Here is a 27307-nt window from a genome sequence, read left to right as displayed (position 1 = left end):
ATCTGCCAACAGGCAATTCCATTTTGCATCAATGCCTTTCTCTCCATAGCAAGTGCTCGTGCTCTGTAGAGGATATTTGAAATTTTCAATTATATTTTTCTCTTCTTGTTTCATAAAAGTTAGTGAAAACTGGAAAAGAAAGTTTTCAAAGTAGTTACAAGAGCATAGGCCTAAAATCAAAGAATTTAAGTCAAAGATGGAAATCACAAGTAACCTGAAAGTGGCAAATTTTTAGCTTTAATCAGACATTTTTAAAATTTAAGCTGGCTGACTAATTTTCATTTGGTTTGGTAAAAAGCAGAAAAAAGTAATGTACAAATAAATATATTCTAGAAATACATTGTTGAAACTTACTCTTAAATTTTTCTTTCTTTCTTTCTTTCTTTCTTTCTTTCTTTCTTTCTTTCTTTCTTTCTTTCTTTCTTTCTTCTTTCTTTCTTCTTTCTTTCTTTCTTTCTTTCTTTCTTTCTTTCTTTCTTTCTTTCTTCTTTCTTTCTTTCTTTCTAGTTATGTTTGCAAGGTAAGGTGTAAATAGGGATGTTAGAATACTTTTTTTGGCTTTAATATATGTCTATTTTTGTTCATTTTTTTGCACAGTTGACTTTTGTACACACTTTCAGGAACACCTCAAGTTCAAATTAAGATACTCACTAGCATTAACCCGAGAATACGGATTCTCTGAGGTTTTCATCTGCTCTTGAGGCTCTAAACTGCCTGATGTCAACCTGAATGGGATAAAGCTGTACGTTGTTTTCTATTTTTGAGTCCTCAAAATTCCAAATTTTGGACTAATCCTATAATGGGCTGCATAGCATCCCTCAGAATGTGACCTTATTTGGAGCAGATGTGATTAGTTCAGGTGAGGCTATATTGTATTAGGGTGGTCCCTAACGCCAATGACTAGTGTCCTGATAGGAAGAGGAGAGGACACACAGACACACACAGGGAAGAAGGTCATGTGACTACGGAGGCAGAGAGTGGAGTTATGCTGCCACAAGCCAAGGAGCGCCGAGGGTTGACAGGAGCCACCAGAAGCATGAAAGACAAAGGAAGATTTTCCCCTAGACCCTTCAGAGGGAGCGCGACCCTTGATTTTGGACTTCTAGCCTCCAGAACTGTGAGGGAATAAATTTCTGTGGTTTCAAGTTGCCCAGTTTGTGGTACTTTGTTATGGCGGCCCTAGGGAACTTAATACAGATTTCGAACCAGAAAAAGTGTAAGTCCGTTACTCGCAGGCTGGACCCAATGGCAAGAGGGGACAGAAGGAGGTCCCAGGGACAGCTACCATTCTCACATTTAAGGGAGCTCCAACATGGACATTGTCAATGTCATCTTGGAGGGACTTTTTCAAAATGTATTAAAATTTGAAGTTGACTTACTCTTGACCTTGAGGTTTCACCTTCAGAAAGTTGTCCTGTTGTAAAATTTCCACCAATGTACATACAAATTGCAACATTGCTTGGAATGGTATAAAATTGCAAAATGCTAAAAAGCCTGCCTATATAAATTGTAGTACAGCTATGCAGTGGAATGCTATACAGCCATAAAAAGAATGAAGGAACGAGATGTCGGTGATGCCTACACAACATTCTGGATGTACTAATTGCCACTGATTCGTTGTTCACTGTAAGATGATTAATTTTACGTTATGTGAATTTCACCTCAATAAAATAAAAAAAAAGAATGAAGTGATCTGTGTGTATTAGCATGGAAAGACTGCTAAAAAGGGTTATTTATTGAAAAGAACAAATGGCAGAGCAGTAAGCATAATTATTTCATTTCAGTGAGTGTTAATAAATATGTAAATTAGAATTTGCATAGGAAAAACCTGGCTGCAAATACATCAAACTCTCATGATTGGTTGGTTAGCTTGGAGCAGGGTAGTGGGTATGGTAGGGAGTGATTATGGGGGAATTTTCACTTCCTAAGTCCTGTATTGTTTTAACTTTTTACAACAGATGTTACTTGTAATTAGAGAAACAATATAAATGGAACAGATTCCCATATCCCTTTCATTATCTTTTCTACAGGGGAAAAAACTGGACTCCACCTAAGATTTAATGGGAGGGGCAGAAAACATCGTGTTTTTATGTCATTTCTCCTACAACTATTTCACTTATTGAAATAAAATCACTTCCCAAACTGCTGCTCTCTGGAGGTGACAAGGCTGACCACAGGTGTGAGGATCACGGGGGCCCATCGGTGACAGGCAGCATGTACCCGTGCTGAGACACAGGCAGAGCAGGCCTGGCGTTTCTGGGTAGCCAGGCTGTTAGCTGTGGTCAGGCCATCAGCGGTGTGCACAGGCTGCTGCACTATGTAATGGGTTGTTTGGACTTTCCTGAAAAAAGAAGGAAGGAAGGAAGGAAGGAAGGAAGGAAGGAAGGAAGGAAGGAAGGAAGGAAGGAAAGGAGGGAGGGAGGGAGGGACAGAGAGAAAGGAAGAAACTTTTCCCATTTTAACAGACCCCAGCATGTAGAACAGAATGCTAAATCCATGCCTTTTATTACCTCGGGAAAGGCTATGCTACTTTATGAATATACGTCTCCCTAACCTGCATCAGAAGCACTCACAGGATCTGAGAACAGGCTGCCTATTCCCACGAGGGCAGAAGGCTGGCAAGGGGCTTTGGCTTGATTTGCATGTGCAGAGCCACTCTAGAGGGATCTGAGTTGGTCAAGGGGACCCAGGATGCCTTGTGGGTTTGTTTAGAGCAGGAGAACCCGCCCAGAGTAACCAGCTTTTATATTCACTGTGTGTTTGGGATGTGACAGCAGGACAGAAATGAAAGCACGTTTAGGTTCTATATCCTGTCTTGTCATTGGTAAAGCTGGTGCACACTGCCAATTAACTTTGCCTTGGCCCCTTCCTTCCTTCCTTCCTTCCTTCCTTCCTTCCTTCCTTCCTTCCTTCCTTCCTTCCTTCTTTTCTTCCTTTTTTTCTTTCTTTTTCTGTCACTACGGCAGCACCTTGGTACAAAGTAATTATGCTGAGCTGTCTCTCCAACCACATGAAGTCAAGATGAATTATTATAAGATGGAGCAAGTCTCTCTGACACCCTATTTGATGATTATTTTTTGGTTAGAGACACAACCGTGATGATAAACACAGAATCTGAGCCAGTTTGTACTTATGAAAAGGGCGCCCCCCAAATTAAGCAAGCATAACCAAAATGGCTGATTTCTCAGTGAGATCACAATGGAAGCCTTAGGGCTAACACAATGTTTTCCTGTCATCTTTGCCCAGTCGTGTAAAGCTACATAATTTACACATGTGCGTCACTAAAATTCTAATGTGCATGCAGAATTAACCAATTCTTAGTTCAGGCAAGGCCAAAAGGGTCTAAGTGACAGGTGGTGGGCCAACCTTCCTGGATGCCAGCGAAGGTGCCTTCTGACTCTGTCCCTGAAAAATTCTCAATGCCATTTTGATCTGTGTGCTCTTTTTCCTCTGGTGATCGTCGAGGGGGCTTAGTTCTAGTGCTTTGGTGACCAGAGCGTCCCAGGGGTTTGGGAAATGCCCCCTAGGCCTTCCCTGATGTCAATCAAATGGGATGAGCTGAGTGTCTAACCCTTTTCTAGGTGTCCTGGAGCCCAGATCAGGCCCGCTGCGCCATCCTGGGTTTGCCTGCTCACATCAGCCCCCTTCACACGCCAGCAAGCTCACGCCAGTCACTCAGATGGAGAGGTGAAGCATTTGCCAAGTTTGCAGAGGAGACACTTGATAACTGGCCTGGGGGCATAACACTTACGCCAGGGAAAATAATGAGAGATAAGTCAATGCCCACCTCCGTGCCCTCACACATGTCAGGCGCACACGGCCGGCTCGGAACGGATAAAGAGCTTTGCCCCTTGGGTGGCTCAGGGCCTGTCTCTATCCTAATGAATTGTGTCCGGTCATGCGAAATATGCCTCATGACGTGGGTACGGGGCTGTGATCATTTCATTACCCTGGCAGGTATGCCATGCAGGTTTCACCTGGCTGATACCGCAGAGCTGTGCCCCCTGGCGAGGGAGTGGAAAATGTTTCCGGAAAAACATTCTGTGAAAAAAGTTCCCCAGAACCAGAGCGAAATCCCCAAATTTGTCATAACTGAGTGCTCAGACCTCCTGACTCACAGCCAGCATTTGAGTTTTTGAAACACCAGGTAGTGGAATGAGCCCGTTTCTTCCGGCCAGCCAGTTGTCATCACATCACTGACCTCCCAATGTCCCCTGAAGAGGCATCTTGATACAGGCTGGAATGGGGTGGGGACTCCCGGGCGCACATGACCCCAAGCATAGAGGTCCTGGGTCCCCTTAACGGGGGTGTGGCCTGGAATGGGCTGGCTGGTTGGGAAACTCCGTATCATTCTGTTGGCCACCAGGCCTCCGCTGTGGAGGCCGGGAGACAGAAGTCCTCCGAGTAGCAGCTCTGCCTCTTGCTCTGCTCTGCCGGTTTTCTGCCATTGGAGGGGGTGGAATGGGCTGCGTCTGGGCACCCCAGGCTCCTTGCATCAGCACCTTGGCTGCCTTTTTAATGCCATGCTCATCAGCTGTTCGGGGTGATTTCTGAAGCATTGACACTGCAGAAAAGAATGCTTGGGGGCCGGGGCACACAGACAACCTGTGTGGGCTGGGCCTGGTTCTCTCCATTATGTGAAAAGTGTACAGATTATAATTTCTAGGCCCACTATGAAAAATGGAGCCATGCCAATTTATGTGGTGAGTGCTAGATGCTTTTATAATTCGACCACAGTTGCCCCAATGACAGTGTTCTCTTCAGGGCTGTCGTGTTGGGATGTTGAGGAAATGTTGTCATTACCCTTTATGATTTGAGGCTCTGGAGGCCATTCCCATTTCACCACTGCACCCCTAGGTTCTGTGGCTGTAGCACACTCACGTTTGCCCTGTTTCCGGGAATTTTTCTCCTTCTGTGTCACTCGCCTGCTCTCAAGGGCAGTGATAAGAGAAGCCCAGCAAAGCTGAGTTAGCTTAGGCCAAACTGAGTCGTTACAACGAGGAAGCGAGATTTGCCTCTACTTCCTTTTTTTCTTGAATTCCAGACACTAAGAGCTATCTCCTAATCGTGACCTTCACTCATTTAACAAGCATTTATTGAGTCACTACATGAACTTAGAGAATCGAGAGAGAAGCACATAGCTGCATTACTTCAGTAAGAGCCAGTATCATCATCGTAAAAAAAGAAAGAAGTCAAGCAAATATCCCCAAACTTATTCCAGGATGGACTTATTACGCAACTCGTTGCTGGCGTGAGCTTTTTATGAAATCACTTGTTCATTTTGGGTTCTCTGCTCCACCTTGATGTTCTGGCAGATGGGGAGGTAGAGTTGCCATCTGTCTTTATTTTTCCACCCCCTCCACAGGACATTGCAAAGTGGGCACCGCGGGGACAGCCCACACTGCCAGCTCTGTTCTTTCACCCAAATGCTTGCTGCTTCTTTGCCCAGATCCTGGCAGGGGAGAGGCTGGCACAGGTCTCAGGCTGATGGCTGCCTGCCCTTTGGCTCTTCGGGAAAGGAGCAGGAGTGGGCTGGAAGGGCCTCTGGGTAAGCAGGTTCCACTGGAGAAGGTCAGTGTCAGGGATTTTGGCTCTTGGAGTCAAAGCCTCTCTCTGCAGGTGTCCTGGACTCAGTGTGACAGTTTGTTCCCTGTCCCCTCCAGGGCTGATCTGACCTACGTGTGTTCTGTTTTGTGAGGGGATTGGAGGCTGAAGTTCAATGCTTCCCCTTCCATAAGCAGTTTGAGGTCAGGGACTATGGCTTCCTTGCCACTGTATCCCCGAGCCTGGCACAGTGCTTGGCACATCACACGTGCTCAATACGTACTTTTGAATGCATAAAAGAAAGCAAATAAGGCACATGTAGACTATAGAAAGAGCACAGAAGTTTGTCAGGGAGTGTGGTTTGATGCTCAGCCTTGCTGCTCAATGGCAGTATAAGCAAGTGCCTTAACATTGCAGAACCTCAGTTTCCTCATCTGTAAAATGGGGATAATTAATTATACTTGCCTCTTAGGGCTGCTGTGGGGATGGGATGATCTAGAGAGTGGTGTGGCTCTGGGCTCATGGCAGGTTTTGGGGCTGTTTGCTCTTTACTAGAGAGTGCCAGTTGGTTTATCACCAAGATTGAGACTTGGGGCCCCAATGTGTGGCCTTGGCAAACTTGGGGTTCTAGGGGAGAGCGATCAACCAGCTTAGGGGGTGCCAAAGCAGGGTCTGGCACATAAACATCTCTGGATCACAGTGTGGTATCCCCTGCCCTGAACTCACTTCACTGCTTAGGTCTATACCTCCTTCACCATAAGCGTTGTAGGGCTCGCTTGGAGGTGTGCCCGGGGGCAAGCACATGCTAATAATATTGAACTGGGAAGTATGGGAAAGCAAAGGTGGTCAGTGAGCAGGATGGCCTGCTTCTAGCCCTACTGGGGGTGGAGTCCAGCTCTGTCACTAGTCAATTAATTGGGCAACTCATGTGACCTGTCTTGGTGTTACTTTTCTGTTTTCTAACATGGTAGGTGGGTGGCTGTTGGGGACTTGTTCTAGAGCCGATGGCACCTTTTAAAATTCTTTTTGGCCCTGATCACAGGACAGATGGCACTCACATGTGTAGCATATTCTTAGGGGTACACACAGATTTTGAGAAACCTTCCAAACTGTTGTGGGAGAACTAAGGCATTCAGTATTTTGAGATTGCTACTGATAGTAGCAGGTTAGCAAAACTCCTTCCTAACTAGGGGCCATGGACATAAATAGGGTTGGCCGTGAATTATGTGCAGTTTCTTTGCAAACGCTCTGAGCCTAGGGTGTCTCTGCCATGTAAGTACATATATGAAAATATGAGTGAGGAAGCTATACTTATGGAGTAGCTGTGATTCCGCCTTATTTTATTTAAAAAGTCATGATTCTCAGTGTTGGATTCTTGGATAGCAGGAGTATATTTCTTGTGCTACAACTCAGAACTGATCATGACACACCCGCTTGTGAATCAGAGTCAAGAATTAAGCGATCAGATGTTTTTGAAAAGGGTTTTTCAGCTTTACAGGTTGGATTTGTTGATTTCACATGTGTGTAGGACTTGTTAACGTAGAGAAATTAAGTTCGACAGCAGGCTATTGTAACGGAGGGGAGTGGAGAGGAGAAAAGGAGGAAACCCGGAGTCAAAAGAATTTTCCAAAGCTTCTTTCTCAGTAACTCACCTGCCGCAGACATCATTTCCAATCATGGCGTATATAACGATGGCCGGCTGGTCCAACAGTGCGTTCCTAGACAAACTGAGAATCCACAGATGGACCCTGAATGTCAAACTCTTGCAAACCTAACTTTGTATCTAATGTCACAGCCTTGGCCTTGGAAAGAATATTTGTATGACCACCCTCTGGGGAATTTTTGCTCCTTTTCTTTCATTGTAGCATCACCATTCTCGTTCCCCCCTGCCTTCTCTACAGCCTTTAACCCACTTTCCCATCAGGGAAAGACCACCTAAATGCATAGAATTGAAAAGAGTGGATTGAAGTCTCCAGTAGGGGGGACATGCTATCATCTTCTTAGCATCTTTCACAGCATTTGTCATCAATCAACACAGGTGAGTTACCTGGGTTACTTAGGTCCAGATTCATAAGACATCCTGACAGCTGTGGGCCTGGAGTCAACTTTGAAAAATCAAGAGTCTCCCAAGGTTTTTGTTCTGAGCACCCAGGGTCTTGCTGCTGAACATTAAGCCAAAAATGAGCACAAAATTGTTTTCTCATTCATAAAGCAGGAATATGAAATACTCCTTTTTGCCTTTTTCACATACTTTGGCCAGATGTCAGTTTTATCCACATAGCATGCATTTTTATGATCCTTCTTTAAGGACTATGCAAATTAATCACTTCCAGTGCTCACTGGCCCAAGAAGCGACAATTTCCCACTGTTTGCAGAGTGACTAACAAGCTACTGATGCTCAGTAGAAGTGATTACAGAGTTATCATTACAGGGTAACAACAGAGTTATTGTCCATTTTTCAAAATGGGAAACCCAATTTAAAAACAACTTCTTATATCCCTCTTCCACTTACCTTTCTATAAATCTTTCCAGGTTTTGGGAGGATGCACCTGAATAATCAAAATTAGGAAAATAATTAAAAGTTAGTGAGTTCAATTCAACACTGTCAGTATGAGAGTCTGATTGACTGAAATCACGGAAGAAGCGTTACTGTACAGAGGTTGTCCACACCCTCATGCTGATGAGAATAACTTCTCCCTGGACCTCTTCTTAAAGGGTTTCATGTTAACTTGGCATTCTATTAACGTAACACCAAATTCTTTGGACTCACAGGTCTCAAGGTATTTCCTAAACAGGCATGAGTAAACTTTCTAGTAGCGGTGAGAAAAAGGTATCTATCACCGCGAGAAGATGAAGGAACACAATGAGGGAAGGGAGGAACAGTAAAAAGGGTCCTTTGAGAACTACCCTTCTCTCTAGAGAGCCCCAGTTAATCGCCTGCTGGTATTCCTGCTCACTGCTGAGGTTCTCCTCCTGCTGGCTGGCCTGTGTGAGGTTCAGTGTGTAGAGTTGATACAGATCAGCCCCTGTAATGACATCTATGACCATCCTCCCTCATTGCTGTGACCACCTGTAGTGTATCTCTTATATGAAAGTGGTATTTATTGCATACTCATTTTTATTTTAGACACCCTGTTAAGCTCTTATATCATTAGTTCATTTATACCTTAGCACCACGGTGTTCGATAGGCTCAGTAGGATGCCCATTTTATAGATGGGGAAACTGAGGCCCACTCAAGTGGCTTGCCGAAAGCCACACAACTAATACTTTGTGGAGAACTGCAATTCAAACCCTGTCCCTTCTGCCTGCGATGCTGAGCTCCAAGTGACATTGCTTCTTTAGGACGGGCATCTAGAAAGAGTGAACCCAAGTAGGATTTTTTGTCCCTTGGAGGCTGGTCTGCAGTAATAATCCTCAGGTGGGTGGTGTAGCTCAAGGGACAAGGGACAGTCTCCAGTAACTCCCAGCCGTGGGAGCTTGGGGGCAGGCACATCTGATGACAGAACCAGTGTGTGTTCTTACAGACTCACACGGGACAAGCGCAGTGCACAGCCGTGGGGGGCGTGCTGGCACACGTTCCCTGGACAAGCTGTGTGACTGCGGTGACCGCCTCTTTGTCACAGGCGACTAGGTGCAGGCTATGTGAGCAGCGTTGATGCTCTCTTGGCTGATTCAGGAATGCTAGTACATTACATCAATATCGCTTAATCACCTTTTTTTGTTGTGGTACAATATACAATGTATAAATGTGACCAGGTTAACCCTTTCTGAGTGTACAATTCAGTGGCATTAAATACATTCACACTGTTGTGCAACCACCACCATCCGTCTCCAGAACTTTCCCTTCACCCCAACGTGAAGGCCTGTACCCGTGAAGGAATAACTCCCCGTTTACTTCTCCTCAGCCTCTGGTAACACCATTCTACTTTCTGCTTCTATGAATTTAACTATTCTAGGTACCTCATCTAGGTGGAATCATATATTTGTCTTTCTGTGTCTGGCTTAGTTCACTTAGCATGATGTTCTCAAAGTTCATCTATTGAGAGCATGTGTCAGAATTTCCTTCCTTTCAAAGTTGGATAGTTATGTTCCATCTTGTGTCTATCCATTCATCCATTAGTGGGCATTCGGGCTGTCCCCACCTTTGGGTTATAGTGAATCATGCTGCTATGAACACTGGTGTGCAAGGACTTATTTAGGTTCTTACTTTCAATCCTTTTAGGTACATACCTCGTTGAAATTGCTGGACCATACGGTAATGCTATGTTTAACCCTTTTGAGGAACGGCTATGCTGTCTTTATTTCCTTTTTGTAGTGAGGCAGGATATTATTAACTATGCACATGAGCATACTAATTAAGAGAAGTCGGTTCCTCGCAGGGTGCGTGTGATCATTCACCCTCTCCGTCCATTTGCTGAATGCCTGCCACGTGCCTGACCCATAGTAGGGAGTTAACACTGTCCCTGAGGAGTAGCACCTGTGGGGTAGATACAAAATGGAGTTCTCTTGCACGGTTTAAGGCAAAGCCAAACCCATGCTTGAAAAGAAGAACACCCAGTGTGATTTGAGCCTATGATCTCGGCTCAGAGAAGGTGCCATATTTTACAGCACTGAGTCCTCAATGTGGAGACTCAAAGGATTTCTAGGTGTGATACTGCTCCCTACTGCTCTCCCGAGGGATGAAAAGCAGGGCAGAGCTGCCTGCTGGCATGGTGCCCTACAATGGTGAGCTCATCTCGCCGGCGGGGCCCTTCACTCCGTTCCAGCCCCATGATCTCAACTTCCCACTTTCAGTAAGATAATAAATCAAGAGGTGTTTAATTGTCACTCTTTGATTGATGTCTTAATGAGAAAGGACAACTAATGAAAGCTCAAGCCATGAGTAGGGGAAAAAAAGTGAAAGGACTAGGTCAGGCCAATAACTTCCCTCACTCCCTGGGAAGTTGCAGTGCAGGTCACCCACAGAGCTTGAGGAAAACGAAGATGAAAATCTGTCATGGCATGCCACATGCTCAGCCTCTCCCCCATGCCCACACCACCCATATGCCAGGACAAGGGTGGCAGGCCAACGGCAACCAGCTGTGGTGGGTTTAAAAACAGCAATTACAAACACCTGCTCCTTGAGAGAGGCAGTGCCAACTCTTTTTTTACACAAACATTTATTATTTTTCTTCTGGTGGGTATTCAGCGTATGGGCACAGAATTTTCTTTGCTCCAAAGTTGTTGCACCTTCTAGGATTTCCATTTCCTTTTGGAAATATCAGTTTTATGGAATGAGTATATGTAATTCCCACCTCACTTTCTCTTCTTCTCTTTTCTGTTGTTCTGCTATCCTTTGGCCAGAACCCACCAACATTTTCTCTCTCTCCCTCTCAATCTCTATCGTCTTGCTTCTCCTGCATATAGACTTCTTCTCAGCCACTGATTTTGCTGCGGCTGCTGCTACCATTACAGAAAATACTTAGAAGCAGTTGGAATTAGAAGATGTAAGAAGGACAGATAGCTCCTAGACCATGGGGTGTGATAAAGCAAGGTGAGCATTTAAAGAACTGGCACTACCCTTCGGAGGTTCGGGCTCTGGTCTCTACAATTGTAGCTCAGAGAAATGACAAAGGTTTGACTATGAAATGGGGGCATTTCACTTATTTTTTCATTTATTTGTCACGGTGGTCCAACGGAGAATCTACTGTCCCTAATTAAAGAAAGAAGAGGTCCTGATTGGCCATCGAAGTCTGAATTCTGGCTCCTTCAGTCCCTTTTGAATGAGGAGAGTGCATTACAGGAACAGGGGGTTTCACGTAACCTCAGCGCTGGCTGTCCTTCCATACATAAGTCGCTGCTTACATTTCCACTGCTGGGTCAGTGTGAGCACAGCATCGAGCGCTTCCTATTCTGTGCACTCAAACCAGCAGGTAAGCTACTTTCGAAGGTCTTCTCATGAGCTTGTAACTTTCGTGCCTGGCCCAGAGCAGGTACTGAGTCTTCAGTTCTTCATGGAGAGATATGGGGGTATATTTAAGTATAAGTCTTCATAAATTAAGTAATTCATTAGCTTGGTAACATTTATTAAGTACTTACTGTGTGCCAGGTATTGTAATAGTTGCTGGGGACATGTAAGTAAATAGAAAAGATATAGTCCCTGTTCTTATGAAGCTTAGAGTTACTAAACAAGTAATGAACATGGAATGTTAGGGGTTCAGAGGACCCGGAAGAAGTTGTGTTGAGCTTAGTACTGAAAGTGGGTGTTCCCTTTCTTAGAGCCCCAGGATAAGAGCTTGTTAATTAGTTCTCATTAAAATACTTGATGGTTTTTACACATGACTCAGAAACAAATCTCTAGCTTTTCTAACACCATCTTTGTTATAACTATCTGAATAGGACAAGGGCAGATCCAGGTTTTGAGTTGTGAAGCTTATATAATTTGGGGGATCCTTTGTCAGGCTTATATAATTTGGGGGATCCTTTGTCAGGAAAAGGACATGAAACACAAAAATGAGACCTGACATAAAGGAAAGCCGGAGTGAAAAGAGACAAGGTCTTCACCAATTGGGGTTAAATATCCTGGGCACTTTGGGTATTATAAGACTCTGAGTCTTGGATTTTTGTCTTAGTAGGCAGTCAGCCTGGTTAGGTTCCAGTGGCAAGTTCTACCCAGCCTTCTGCAAGGTTGTAATTTCAATGTCAGTTCCATTGTCAAAGCCTTTGTAGTGTTATTTCAGTTTGTCTCATGTCTGGGCATTGAGTGCCCATCCTGGGACCTGGGCAGTGGTCTGTGTCTGAGTTCAGTCCTCAGAGGCTTGGGCATGCTCTTGAAGGTCAGATCCACACACGTGCGTCTCAGGAGTGAGCCCAGGAGTTCATAAACCACTTCATGGGGCTGCTTTCCCAAGCAGCTCCCCATCCGTGACCTCCCCCACCCGGTACTTTCTGGTTCCCTGCACTCCCCCCTTCGGTCCTAAAGTCCCAACTTTCATTCTCCTGCCTGCCTCTGTGCTTGTCGCAAATACACTCATGATAGGACCTGGCGCTGGGAGGACAGAGTGAGACACCAGCAATAGTGGGGTTTGCTTACTCCAGCCTCCTGGGACCACAGATCTTTCAATGGGAGATGGCTCTCCTCACCCCCTCAGGATTTTAGGCATCTGCTAGTCCCCACTGGTGCTGTGTCACTGCCAGGAGGCCTCTCCCACTTCTAGGGTGTGAACTGGAGGGTTTATTCCGACAATGTCTCTGCGCCACTGTCCACTTCTGGGTTTTGGGCGGCCCTGAGTCCAGGTCGGGAGGTAGCAGAGGACAAGAAAATGCTAACCTCACTGCTGGTATGGTGGTACAACCAATTCTGGTTTTCTTCTTCAAGCGACCCGCTACTCTACTTTCCAGAGACCCTCTAATACCTGCTCCATATACCCTGTCCAGGTTTCAGAGCTGCATTCAGTGGGGCAGACAGGGGGAATGTGCTTACACCACTGTACCTGGAATCAGAAACCTTTATAGAAACCAGAATGCATTATAGGGAATATAAAAAGTTCATGGAAAATGTGTCATACATCGACCTAAAATAAATCTAATAATGTTACTTAACTTTAATCAGATTTAAAATAATGCAGATTTTGCTTGTATTTTCATAATTCAGGAAGCATTTTGAAGAGCATGATTTGTATAATCCAGTTTAAAAAAATCTGCCATGACAAATTTAAATTCCTTCTTTTCTCTAAAAATGTTTGCTGGCAATAAACAGAAACATTCAAACTAATACACTGACCTTGAACTCAAAATAGTAGATGCTTAATAATTGTTTGTTGTGACACTTTCTGATGATGTTTCTACTACTGAAAATGCTTTCAAATTCTTAAGTGTGGTTCTGCATTTCTGTGACAAACGAGAAAAATGGTTCTCCCAAACATCTATTTGTAAAATAATGTAATAGCTTCCCAGAGTGGCTCTGCTCCTCTCAAAGCTTGACGTAGCTTCCCAAGTATCCTCCAGCCTTGCTGAACTTCTCTTGCCCTCTTCCCCGAAGATGATTTTGCCCTCGGAGCCTGTATGCGCTGAGCCACCCTCTCCCTCTGTTTTTTTGGAACCCTATTTTGTTCTGCAGGGTTCTCTGCTCAAATGCACCTTCTCTGTGAAGTTTTCCTCTCCTTCTCCAGGCAGAATTAAATCCTCTCACTTCCAGAGACCTCAGCTTACCTCTATTTTAGTGTCACTTTACGAGAACGGTAACTACCTCCTCATTTTTCTTTCCCGTTTAGTTATGATTTCCTCAAAGACAGGGACTTTGTCTTATTCATCTTTCTATTTCTAGCACCAATTGAATATTAGAGGGGAAACAGAGGGAGTGGTGGGGGCAAAATCAAGTGGAAAATGAGAGGAAGGAAAGTAAAAGAGAAGACCAGAGGTCAAAGGCACATCCCAGGATGTTTTGGAGCTGATAAAAAACCCCAGCAAGTTCATTTATCAACACGCATAGCTGTGAGCTTCCCCCATGGTATCCCTTATCTCAAGCCCTAAAAAAAAGGGATCTATTGAAAAAAGACCCCTCCCCGCCCAGGATATCAGGAGCCCTTGCCGTTGACAATTATTTGAAAAAAGTGTCAGATATTTGCTTCTGAATTTGCCCTCTGCAGGTGTGCAGACTCAAGAGGTACAGGATGAAAATCTTGACCCAACAGAAGACTCTGAAGCACACATTCTTCACACTGTGATAGTTGTCAGGTGCCTTCCTCCTAGCTGGCGTGTTGTGGGCCAACGGAGCTCCCCCCGCCCCTCCCCTCCGAAAGACTTTTAAGTTTTCTTTCCTATAGAAATGTTAAATCTCCTCCCTAGTTTCTTAGTTTCTTAGCTCTTGGCTTTGATTACTTTTCTAACCAGTTTGTGAATCCTAGGATATATACACTTCCAGTTAGTCCTCTGCTCCCCACTCTCCTGTGGGTGAGCATATGGGTGAACACAGAGAGGCAACCACTCATGGTGTGGATGGACGATTGGGCCGTGGGAAAACCATGCTCTTTAAGCACTTTTGACTTTCTGAAAACAGAACAACCCCAAACAGGTATTTATACCAAGGTGTTGCCAAACTTGCGAAAACAAAATAAGGCTGCCCGTGAACAAGACATTCTATTCCAAGCTAGCGAAGTGTTTGGAAAGTAGGAAGAGATCCCATGTGCGTCCCATGCACCCATCCAAGTGCCCCCTCTGCAGGCGTGGAGATTCCAGGGTTGGGGGCTGGGGTCTGCTTGTTTCTTAAAGCAGATGAGTCTTGTATATGTTGGAAGTAAATGCCTTATGACTTTTTGTTTACTGAAAAATACATATTGGAAACCACTTTAACATTTGTTTTTCTTCTACCCTTTATTTTAGATGAAGCGTAATCTTGCTCATCATGGGTTTTGCGCACCACGGAGGTATTCAGGTTGGCAAAGGGTTACCGTGTGTGCACTTTTCTTCCTTTCAAAGGTTAAATGTAACTCTAGAGTCATTAGTTAAAAAAAGTCCGTCGGGTTGACAAGTGCAGCAGCCGTTGAGCTCAGGGCCAGGAGTATGAATACGGCCGCCGCCCCCATGGCTCATTGTCAGACTGGGAGCCAGACTTACAGCAAACAGCTCAGCTAGCAGCCGAGGATGGTGCAGTAGGAGAGGCAGGACCGGAGGGCGGGGGTGATGGGGTGAATGAGGGAGAATGAGGTCAGGCAAGGACAGTGAGGGCTGAACACAAGCTAATATTCACTGAGTCCTCACTGAGCCTGTGGCCCCGAGGCATGGAACGCACAGCTTGGACATAGGAGATGGTTTGGGGGCCCAGCTTTGCCTCACTGTCCTTGCCACCTCCTACTCCCTGGCCTCTAGGCTGACAGGTCTAGTTTCTAAGGGGTGCTCATCATCTAGAGAGAAGGTGAAGCCTCTTATCTGCTGCTACTCCTTCCAGCATGTTCTAGAGCTCACAGCTCAACCAGCAAAGGCTTGTTCTCTAAGAGCGCCTCCCACCCCACAGCATTTACCATCTGCCCCCCTGGCCTTCTGGGGTCCTCTGCTGGCCCATCTTCAGCTCTCACACCCCTCAGCCTTTATCCCGCCCTCCCCTTTTCCTCACAGGGGTGCCCGGAGCCCATTCCCCAGGCTGCCCCCATCTGCCATTCCCCAGGGCTCCCTCTGCTTTCCCATCCCTTGCCCGAGCTCCCTCTGTGAGTCTCAGACCTGCCATCTACCTGTTCCCATCACTTTTGACTCCTGTCCCTAGCCCAGTTCCCCGCCCCCCAGAAAGGTGCTCTCTTCTTTCTGCCAAGTTCTCCAGGTCGGGCTGGTGGCCCCTCGTCCACGCCCATTACCTTCCTGCCTGCTACTGTCCCCAAGGTCTGGCGGTCCAACCCTAGATGCCCCTCTTTCCATCCTCGAACTCTGGGTGCCACAAGGCCTTCCTAACATGGACATGTGTCTTCTAAATTTATTTTTTCAAATCCTCTTGTTTTTTGAGAAAAACCCCAAAAACTATGTTGAAAAACTGACCAATTATTAAAATGCTGAGTAAATAATAGGACAGGCAGTCGGGGGAGTTAGCAGTGAGGATGGACACGTAAGGAGCACTACGTTGCCCCATTCAACCTCACCACCGCCCCACGCGCTTCAGGTCTGGACTGTTAGTCCCCCACTGTGTAAAGTGGGCCCCATCTGGGTTTTCTGATGAATTCCGGTGTCATGTGACATCGTTTAAGGAATTGGCTTATTGGGGAAAGGGTAAACTTGCAAGGCTGGACTTGATCCCTGAACCCCATCATCCCACTGAGTTCTGGTGCAGCTTCTCCCACGTCAGGATGGAGTGAAGATGGTCCGTCGGAGCTGGCTTGTTGTCTAGGCAACCCAGAATGAAACCTGGGGTCACCTCTGGCAACTGTGCTCATTGAACCGTGATCCCTAGTTTATAGAAGCAGATACAGGCCAGAGAAATTAAATGATTTGTCAAAGTTGCACACCAATTCCAGGACCCAAATTCAAAACCAGTCCGCTATTTATGCTGCAAAAAGGAGAAGATTTTATGAAGGGGTAATAAGAGAATGCCTCTGCGCCTGTTCTCCGGGCCTCACTTTGCACCTGTGAGAAGTAAGGTGATGTTCCCTGAGGAGCTGGTTTGGACCCTTCCCCCTTCAATGTACTGGCTTCCACCCCCCAGCTGCTGTCTTGGCGAGTCAGAAGTTGTGAGAATGCTGCAAACCCTTTGTTTGTGGATTGTAAGGATTTAGAGGGAAGTGTGCTGTGCCTCATCCCCATTCCAGAGATTAGTACCCAAATTAAAGGTCACTTGGACTTTTACATTTTTAAAATGCTTTGTAATCACTGGTAATGGTTCACGGTAGAGGTATCTATAGAAATTTTTGAGATCTCATACCTAAATGTCAAGGCGAAAATAAGACCTGTTTCTTTAATTCTTACTATATAATTTTAAAGAAATGCTTTAATATTCCATTCGACTCTTTCTTCCCTTCCTCCTATTTCTCTCGCTGGTTCTGAAAAATGAGTGGAGTCATAAATATGCAGGATGTAGAAAGCTGACTTTTCCTATGTCTAATAAAAACCTTGGGGAGTGATTGAAATTGCTCGGTGCAGGGTAGTCGGGTTACATGCTGCATAATATCGAGAGGAAATCCATGGTGGGGAGAAGCAACAGAGAACAGGAAAGGGGACTGGAGAATCAAACCGGAACGTTAAATAATGAGAAACTAAAAAAGAAAGTCCTCTTAGAATTACATTCTTAGAAAAATAGCCAAGCTGCATCTTTAGAGAAGTTATCTAGACAAAGTATACACACTCTGTATTTCTAAGGATTGCACATTTAAAGAAAAAGAAGCAACTAATCTCTCCCGCCCTCCTGACACCTATTCAATTAGACAAAAGTCTGACAGAAGCCACAGTTTTGATAAAATTTTGACTTGCATCGTTTTTCACGATTAGGCTCTCCTCCCATCTCCTTTTTCTTTTTTTCCTCTTTTTATCTCCGCAGTGTGAATTTTAAAGGAATGCTGTCAAGATAGCATGCCACAAAAGGAGAAACGTCTGCTATCAAGTGTACCAAGTACTCTTTGCAGTGTCTTACTTTAGTCTTTTTGATTTTACAAAAGATCACTGTCTTTGTTGTGGGTAGAAAGGGATGTTGGGTTGACATGTCTGGGTCTTGTGAAGAGAGAAATGCTAGTGTCCTGGGCACATGGAGAGAGGGCAGCTCACTGCTGGCCCTTCTGGCTGGACCCTATGCTATACCTCACCCAAACCCCGTACCCTTGGCTTTTGGACCTCTGACAGGCCCTTCACTGGTCCTAGACTCAGCTTCTTTCTAGGGTTTTTTTGTTTTGTTTTGTTTTTTTAGCTGAGCCATCCTGCCACCTGTTGGCAGCTCAGCAGCAGCTCAGCTCGGGCTGGGAATCAAACCGGCGACCCTGTAGCTCAGAGCCCACACTCTTGAGTGAGCTCTTAACCAACTGAGCCACTCGGCCGGCCCCTCTAGGATGTTTTTCAAAGGATATTTATATATAAAACAAAGTCTTTGTGAAACAGAAAAGAAGAAAAAAACCCCAACAACCAAAAAGCAGGCACCCATAATTTATCACACATAATTATTTTGGTATGTTTTCTTATGCACAGCTGTTTTTTTTCTCTTCTATTTTAAAAAATGCAGTAGAAATTAAACTATACTATCCAATTTTATGTGCTGATTTTTCTTTTGGCAGTGTTTTGTGTTTCTCAACAAAAAGATATGAACTTTTCACCATCATTTTGTAGAGCTGTATAATATTCCACACGAGCATTTTGTTCATTGTTTTTACAGTCTACACTGACAGACAGCATTTGACAGCATAGTGATGTCTGAATAGCTCAGAAAAGGGAAAGAGAAAGCGAACAGGGGACGGATATTTACTTTGTGTCTATGATGGTTCATGGCCAGCTCGATGATAACTTTCCAATAAACCGTTGGTTGTGTTCATATGCAGAGAGGTGAGGCCAGACTCTTTCTGTAGATGATCTCGGGTCATAGACCAGTGACTGCATTAGCGCTGTTGGTATCTGAGTGGAGTGAGACAAGCTGGGTACAAAACCCAGCTCTTGCAACGTACTGGCTCTGACCCGGAACCCGTTTCTTGGTCTCTCTGTGCTTCTGTTTTCTCAACTCTAACAGTGTGGATTCATTTATACTTCCTCAACTTTGAGAAATACAGTTTAACAAATTTAACACTGGGTGGAGTAATGCAGTTAATGTGTACACTGTAATTTTTCCTCCCTTGACACTCTTCAGAGCTATTACCATCCATGGTATCTTCAAATTGAAGAAATATAATAATACTTGCCTTACAGTTTATTGAAAAGATTAGCTGAAATGTTATACATAAAGTATCCTTAGAGATCAGGAAATATCAGCTATTATTTTATTAGTGACAAAACTATGTTGTTCTTAGAATAGAACACCTAGTCTGTGTAGGCTATGTAAGAAATCACTTGTAGGTCATATATTTAGTTAAAAGTTGTACTGCCTGGAAAATTCCTTAACACTCTTGTTAATTAGAGATGGCCCAGGGGTGGCAAATAGCTCTTGCTTTATGTGCCAAGCCTAATCTGTCGATGGTGATTGTCAGACGTGCTGTGCTGTGAGAATCGCTGAGGCGGAATCTGCGTGTAGCAGGGCAAGAACTGCCAAGGTTGATTAGTAATGTCTTCTGCGGGCTTAGGAAGATGGAGCGGTGACACACACACTCAGAGTCTGCCCTCTCTACGTTACAGTCACAAGACATTACTTGGCAATTCATTAGACACTAGCCAGGCCATGGTTTATCAATCAGGAGTTTCACCAACATCTGGTGGCAATGAACTGAATGTGGGTCCAAGGTGAGGGGTGAGAACCACCCAGGTGAGAAGCCAGCCCAGAAGACACAGCCATCCTGGGAAACACAGGAAGCTGGTGAAGACCTGCAGCTCTCCACAACACTCTGAAAACACATTCCTTTCCTTAGTGGCTTTGGGGATTTCAGCCATAGACAATTTGCAATTTTTTAAAAATTCCAGCCCCAGTAGAAATGTGGCAGACTTCACACCAGAGAGGAGGGCAGAGTCTTTGCAATGACCTTGATTTTGCTCAGTTCTTGTTCTGCTAGTGATCACTTAGGTCTTGCCTCCTGAGCCTTGAATGCCTGGCACCTTTGACTTTCTACGGCCTTGCTGATGGATGGCTGACCTGCCCATTCATCTGTGCCTTGACTGTATCTTATTCTCATTCTCTTTTGCTGTGGGGAAAAGGTACTAAGCCCAGGGCCCCTCTCTCAGAAAGGGCAGTGGCATTGGAAAGGGAGACTGTTTATTTTATCCTGTGGTCTTTGTTAGCTAATTCTCTTACAAAAGAAAACCAATCATTAAAGGCACATTGGTGATGTTACATACCATTTTTTGAAATATTCTGGTAATCTCTGTGGTTGCAGAGGTTTCTTTTCCGTAAACGAAGGTAAATGGACTTTTCTTTAATTCTGAAACAAATATATATGTGCATATTTAATGTCAGGACATTCCCATGATAAAGTTCAAACAAATATGTTCTTATTATCATTTTTAAAAATGTGGTGAAAATGAACTCAGAAAATCAAATCTCTGTAAACACCTTGATTTTGTTTTCTCTAAGCTGTCAATGCAAGAGTTGTTGCAAGAGACCAGTCCTATAAAATGGATTGCATGGATGTGATAAGATCAAATCTTTTCTTTTTATAAAGACCTCCAGAGTCATCCCTTTTTGATCCTTTTACTAAAAGCTGCTGTAAGTCTCTTGGGCAGTTGGTCCTCTTTCCCATCTCTGTTATTTTGAACCTGATCATGTTGCCTTTCTTCTTTCAGTTGCTATGAAATCCCAGCAGACATTGTCCTTCAGATCCATCCCTTCCCTTTGTTCATATTAATAGAACTTGTAGTAGGACTTATTTCTGCCCAGAGTGATGACTGCTTTATGCAGCTTCCCTTGCAGCTAGGAGTGGCTTCTTCACTAAGTTCTAGACAATGAGATGGAAGTGGAATTATTTGGCAGCAATTTCTGGGAATGTTTCTTAGGAAACATTATTGGCAGGTGGCCTTTGCTCTTTCTTTCTTTTGCTCCATTCTGCTGCCCAGAATAGGAATGCTGTCACTTTAGACTATGGGGTTACGTTCTACACTGGGAAGTCAGAAGGGTGAGCTGGAGGGACCCTGGGTCCTGAGGACCAGTGCAGCTGAGCTCCTATAGCAGACCTGGGCTGTGCATCTCTGAACTGTTATGTTTGAGAGAAATAAACTCATGGAGTATCTTATATAAACCACCCATATGTTGAGTCTCTCTGTTACTTGTAGCTGAATCTAATACCAATGGACACAGAGTTGAGAGATAAATTTGTAACCAATGTCAGGCTATAATTGCACATATTTTAAATCATTTTCTTGGCTCCTTTGTCCCATCTTTGATTTTCTATCTTCTTTGGCCAAGCTGTAATTTAGTTTACATGTAATTTAATGTTATGTTTGCTATACTTTTATAGGCTTCCTAAAATCCTTTTTGAAACAAGACTGGGTATAAACTAATGAACAATAATTAAACTCAGAAGTATTTGATCACTAGTGGGATGCATTGCATCTTTTCATTACAATAACCTCATATCTCACAACCTTACATAAGTCACCCTTTATTTTTAAGTGTTCTGCAAGTCTCACTCATTGTGTTCACCAACTGTCTTCAGTGATGCAGAAAGGTATGCATGTTTCAAGTTCAGACACTGGGGCAGCCCTGAAAGTAGTATTCTTTTTGAAGCCTGAGAAAATGTATGATAACATTTCTTAATAGAAAGTTAAGATGTCTGAGCCTTGTATGAAGCTGTTCTGTGCCTCAGTATTTTGAGAACCTGTAGTAGCACATTGTTCCAAGTGTGCTGAAATGTCATGATGACAGGCTTGGTGTGGCTCTGTTCTCATTCACAGTGTTAGACATTTGATGGACACTTTTAACCCGCAAATTCCATGTCACTCAGTTTCGAGAGATGTGCTTCAATTATTTCATTGATGACTTTCTTCTTTCTTTTTTTCTTAGAGCTCCTGTTATTTGGATAGTGGGTCACCTAGACCTGCCTTCTAACTTTCTAGCTTTTCTGTCCTATTTTCCATCTTTGTCTTTTTCTCTATTTTCTGGGTGACATTCTCAACTTGATCTTTTAACCTTTCTATGAAAACTATCTTATGTCACTGCTGTAATTTCCAAGTGATCTTTTATGTTCTCTGACTATTTCTTTAATTTTAGCATAATGTTCTTGTTACATGAATAAAATATCTTGTTATCTTTTCAAAGATATTAGTTTTAGTTATTTTTATAAGTAGGATATTAGAGTTTTAAAAGACTTTTTCCCCTTAGTAAACAAAGTCTGTTTTCTTTAAGTTGTTTTTTTCTCTTTGTTTTTATATTGTCTTTCACATTTGAGGTTTCCCTCAGATATCTGATGATCCCGGGTTGTTTGTTGGCTTATATTTAAAAGTGGAAACTGGTTGAAAACTCAAAAGCTGATTGGAAAGTGGGCCCCTGGGTTGACTTGCTGACTGCGGTTCTCACTGTTGGCTGGCTGGGCCACTCCCGGGGAACCCTTGCTGTCTGTGTCTTTGGGGGTTTTCTCTTGGGATGTGAAGATTCCCCAGGAAAGGATCTCCCAGCCTCCATCCAGGTTGCCAGCCCTCTGGGGCTGGTCCTCAGCATTCATGTGTTTTAGTAGGGTGTCCTCCTCATGTGTGTCTTGTGTCTCCCAGTCCAGAGGCCTTTAGTTTCAGCCTCTCCAGAGAAGAAACCTCTAGGCCTACCCTAGAATAAGGGAGGGATACCTGCCCACCTGTATAGAGTCGGGCAGAGATCTGAGGATCTAACTGCTTCAGCAACCTTTCAGCCAACCCTTCTGTGTTTAGCCTCACCGTCATTTATACAGCTCCCATCTGTAGCCAGTTCCCAAGCCTTTGGGAGGTCCTGCCATGTAAACTGGCTTGCGGCTTGGCACCCCCCCCCCAACTAGTTCAGGATGCAGCTTTCCTGAGTCGACCAAGTCAGTTACCACGTCTTCTGTTTTCTGGCCTCTAACATTTTGTGGCTGTTGGCTCTTCCTATTCCCTGTGTCCTTGCGGACAAACTCATTTACTGTCATTTTAGTGGGATTTCTCAAGGGAGAGCAGGAAGCGCTGTGTTCAATCTGCTATCTTACCCAGAAGCCTGAACTGAATATATTTTATGCTGCATCGCTTATGCCCTCTGTCTTGACTATTTTATTCTGTTTTGAAAAAGCAGATGGGAAATGGACATTAGATATGAGTTCAATACTAAAGTGATTTCACAGTCAATAAAGAGGGGTTATTTTCCCTAGGGAAAGTAATTTTTACCAAGATTTAGCTGTACATGTATTTTTGATAATTCTAAAAGTGGAATTAATGGAAATATTGGTTTGCTCCTGCCTTGTTCACAGAGAGTACATAGTGTGGCTATTAATATTATGGATACAGATAGTTGCACCTTTCATTACAATCATATAGAAATGGGTACCACAGGCGAATAGTTTCATTGACATTTCTGACCAGACATAGCATCTAGAAGTTTGGGATTAAGGTTTTATATTAGGCACTAGAAAGAAAGTATTTCGCGTAATCAAAGACACTGTTTTCTTTCACTCCCCACCTCAAGCACACAATCTGTCTTACAAATTCTAGGAATTGAGTTTGCCACGGGGTGCTCAGGAGTCCTGAAAAGACAGAGGAATCAATGCAATATACTGAGAAGCTTATAATGCAATGTTTGGGGGTGCCTACAAATTGAGAAGGCTGCTTAATAGAAAGTTATCTATACATAGGGTCAGCTGAACTTGAATTAAGGAGATAAGCTGACAATACTGTGCATATTCAGGCTAACCACGATGGCCATTCTGTCGTAAACCCTCCTCTTTTGCTTCTCTATGCCTAGATAGACTCAGGTTTCCCAGTACGTTCTTTCTTTGTTTCTCACTTCTCCCTCGGTTGTGCGTCCCAGCCCAGGCCCATGGCTAGTAGAAGAGGTGATGGCTGCAGTCCTGTCATTTGAGGGGTGCAGAGGAGGCGGACTTGGAGTGCTCTGCCTCACACCTTCCCCAGGGCCTAAGGTATTGGTGACCTCAACGTAGGGCGCTGGCTCGGGAGTGTATCATACTAAATTTCCAATTTTGTCAGTTCCTTCTACTGCAGGGCACAGAAAGTACAGGCATTTCATGTGAGGACATACTCACTGGCCAGGTTTTGATTCTAACACCAAAATTCACAATAGGTAAACTTCAGACGGGATGGCTACTAACTGTTTCCCCCAACATGGGCTCAGGTAACACAAAAAAACCACTTTCTCTGAGAGCCTTCAAATAGCAGCCTCCCTGCCTGCTCCCATCAATTTCACCATGACTAAGAATAATGTAGACAAATTAAAGGGGCCGATTTAAAACTGAAAAAATAATCACCTCTTGTGTCGACTCAAAGCAGAACCTACTTGGAGAGAGGCAACAGAAGAGTTTCCCAGAGGCTTAGCAGGTCAGAGATTCGGGGGATAAACCAAGTATGACATTTAAGCAGCAGTGCTGTATCAGGACCTGGTGAAGTTTCTGAGGCTATTGTTGACTCTCTCCAGAGGCACAGCTAGTTTGGGTGTAAACTCTGAGGTCCTATGAAGTTGAATCATAGGGAGGAAGTCCCCAAAAGCACTGGGGCTCAGAAGGCTAGCAGGAGGGTCAGTGAGAGACAAATGGTAATATTTGTTGTGAAGGGTTAGGGCAGGGGAGGGGGTTAGGATAAAATCTGAAAACAGAGAGACTAAGCAGGCTATATCCAGAGACCTCTACTAGGAAGTTTTAAGAAAAGGGTGGATAGTTTTCCTTCTGATGTGAATGGAGGTCAGGCCAGCATGGGGCCAGGGAGATGAGTTAAAGACCTTTAAAATTCCTTCTTTTAAAGGACCTTTAAAAGTACTTTGATGCTAGCCACACCCCAGAGCCCTGTATCACCTGTAGTTCACTGCATCACAGAACAAGCAAGATTTCAGCCTCTGAGACAGAAAAACATGTAGACTATGACTTGTTGTGTGTTCAGAGAGATTGGCAGGGGGCAATTATGCAGAGGTGAGGGTGACTGTAGCGGAGGTCCTAGGAGTTCAGACATGAAAAGATTAGCAAGACAGCATGACAGATTTTGAATTTGGAGCAGCAAAACAGTACTTCACAGGAGTTGTGTTCAATAATTCATGAGCTGCGGTGCCTAGACAAGGCTTCTTACCTGTTAAGTTAACCTCCCACTAAGATCCTTTCCTCTGCCCTTCTCTGAGCTTGGAGCAGTTATAACTCTCTCTCTCCATCCTGGCTTTTCTCAGCCTCAGATTTGATTTTAAGCCACTGTATCAGGGTAACTGTATCACATGAAACTGATAAAACAGAGATTTAAGGCTGTGGATGCTTGTAAATCTGAAAAAATCAGTCGTGACATATTGTTTTAATAATCTAAACACCATTTCTCAAAGGATGCTCTGTGACACACTAGTTTCTTGAGATGCATCTCTCTCTCTACACACACACACACACACACACACACACACACACACACACACACAGATCCTACAGAGTTCCATGGTGTGGAAATATTTCATATTCCATTTTGAACACATACACAGCTTTTTGGCTCATTAAATAAAGTCTCTGATAAGCCTTACACTGAACAAACTTGTTTTCCTTCATTCCAATGAGCATTTCTAAAACTTATTTGACCTAGGAAGCTTTTAAAAATGTATATAATGCCTTTTAACATCTTGTGGAACCAGTGTTTTCTTTCACAGGACAGACTTTGAAGAATATGGGTGAATTATTTCTGTGACCTGTATGTGAGCATTGAGATGGGCTAAACTCTTAGGTTTAGTTAGTTGCAAGAATTCTACTAGAGAAATTTAGAGGGTTTTTTTCCATTCATTTTGATCAACCTAGACAGCAAAATTATATCATTCTGGACAAATGGACACATTGAGGCTTGATTTCTCCATTATTGGCTTACTAGCAGAGCTCTCCTTTCTTTTATTCTTTCTACCTGGCTCGGAGTTGATAATTTTACTTTAAATTTATTTTCTCCAATTTGTTGACTGTGCAATTATTTTACTATTTTAATGAATGTTGCTAATTTCTTGTAGAAACATTTATTATAGGGCATACTTAGAAGTCCAAGGGCTTAAGTCCAACGCATTGATTTTTATACCCACCATGTCATGCAGCTGGTGATTCAATTCATGCAATTTATACTCCTCTTTCCTTGCCCGTTGCATTTTCCCTGAAATGCTAATTCTGCACATCTGATTTGATTTAAGCAATCTGAGAACATGCAAGGGAAGGAGGCTTACAGATTGTAAGGCACTCTACAAATGTAAAGAGATATCATAATGAACTTATTCAGTAATTCTTTCATTGAGTGCCCATTATGGGGCCTCTTAACATGCCAGGAGCTAGGGCTACAGAGCAGTCAAACACATGAGATGCTCAGAGTCTGCTGTGGGGTGACCATGAGTAAACAGCATGACGAGCGAGGTGACACTGGGGTTGAAGGAACACAGGAGAGAATCATCAGGGCAGATGGGGATTACAATGAAGAGGCTGTCTAAAGGAACCCACCCCCGAGTGGAGAGCGTTGAAGCATGAATGGGGGTAACTAGATAAAACAAAGATGAGAGTAAGTGCCTGTGATGCTCAAACTCACTAGTAATCAGGAGGTTACATATTTGAACAATAAAATATTGTTGGATTGGAGAAAATTAAGAAGGTGGACAATATCCAGGATTGGCAAGGGTGTGAGGAAACCGGTGTTCTCATATACTACTTGTGAGAATTCAAATTGGCGTAGCCCCTTAAGAGGGGTTATGAAAAATTAAAAATGGATACATTTTGATCCAGCAATGTTCTTCTAAAGAAATCCTCACATATCTTCATAAAGAGAACGATGGAATGCTCATTACAACATTTTGGGGGGATAATTAGGGTTTGGAATTAAATGGACTCTCTAGCAGTAGGAGAATAAAACAACCCTACTAAGAAATACCACACAGAATTGCACAAGAAAGGAAAAGCCTTCAAGAAGTATTGTTAGGGCGAAGCGTTAAGTCATAGAATGTTATGCACAGCATGATATCATTTATGGCAAAATTCCAACCAAGCGTTTCTTTATGTACGAATAAACGCATGTAATCACACAGGCAGGGCCGGGGGAAATCACACTAAATTGATAACAGGGCTTTCTCCTGGGAAAGTGGTGACATTGGAGGAGGGTGTTGGCTTTTTACTTTATGTACCTCAGGTATTTTTAAAATAAAAATATAGTCATGGTTTGAGTAAACAAATTAAAAAAATGAAAACTTAAAAATAAGTCGAGGCGAGGAGGAACTCGGAAGTGGAGAGATTTGTCAGCATATGGCGGGCAGAGTCCCTCCGCTGAGTCACAGTGTCCAGAGACGTTTCTTCCCGCCCAAGCACAGTGACACCGGGCGCCTGCATTCCGTTCCTCCTGCCTTCTTTACGACCTCGTTCCTTCCTTCATCCTCCGTTCTCTCTCTTTCGGATCTTCCTATCACTACAGGCATACCATAGGATTGCTCATCTAAAAATAGTTCCCTGAGCTTTTATTCCCCGCCTCCTATCACTCCGCCCCATTTCTCTGCCCCCTTTAATAGTGAAACTTGTTAGAAGAGTGTTCATGCTCACCTGCATT

General features: G+C 43.8%; 1 protein-coding gene across 1 annotated transcript in view; it reads right to left on the bottom strand.

The window, feature by feature from the left end:
* Window positions 1–27307, bottom strand: part of AOAH (acyloxyacyl hydrolase) — a 135633-nt gene that overhangs the window by 25036 nt on the left and 83290 nt on the right. Inside the window, exons 13-15 of the mRNA XM_019655689.1 lie at window positions 19961–20043; window positions 8057–8093; window positions 7197–7271 (exon numbers count right to left, since the gene is read on the bottom strand). Coding sequence (XP_019511234.1) covers window positions 7197–7271; window positions 8057–8093; window positions 19961–20043 — 195 coding nt within the window. The remainder of the gene's footprint in view (window positions 1–7196; window positions 7272–8056; window positions 8094–19960; window positions 20044–27307) is intronic.

Source organism: Hipposideros armiger, unplaced genomic scaffold (genome assembly GCF_001890085.2).
Source record: "Hipposideros armiger isolate ML-2016 unplaced genomic scaffold, ASM189008v1 scaffold_244, whole genome shotgun sequence".
Lineage (NCBI taxonomy): Eukaryota > Metazoa > Chordata > Mammalia > Chiroptera > Hipposideridae > Hipposideros > Hipposideros armiger.
The sequence above is the reverse complement of the archived record's forward strand: the minus strand, read 5'-3'. Positions and strand labels throughout refer to the sequence as shown.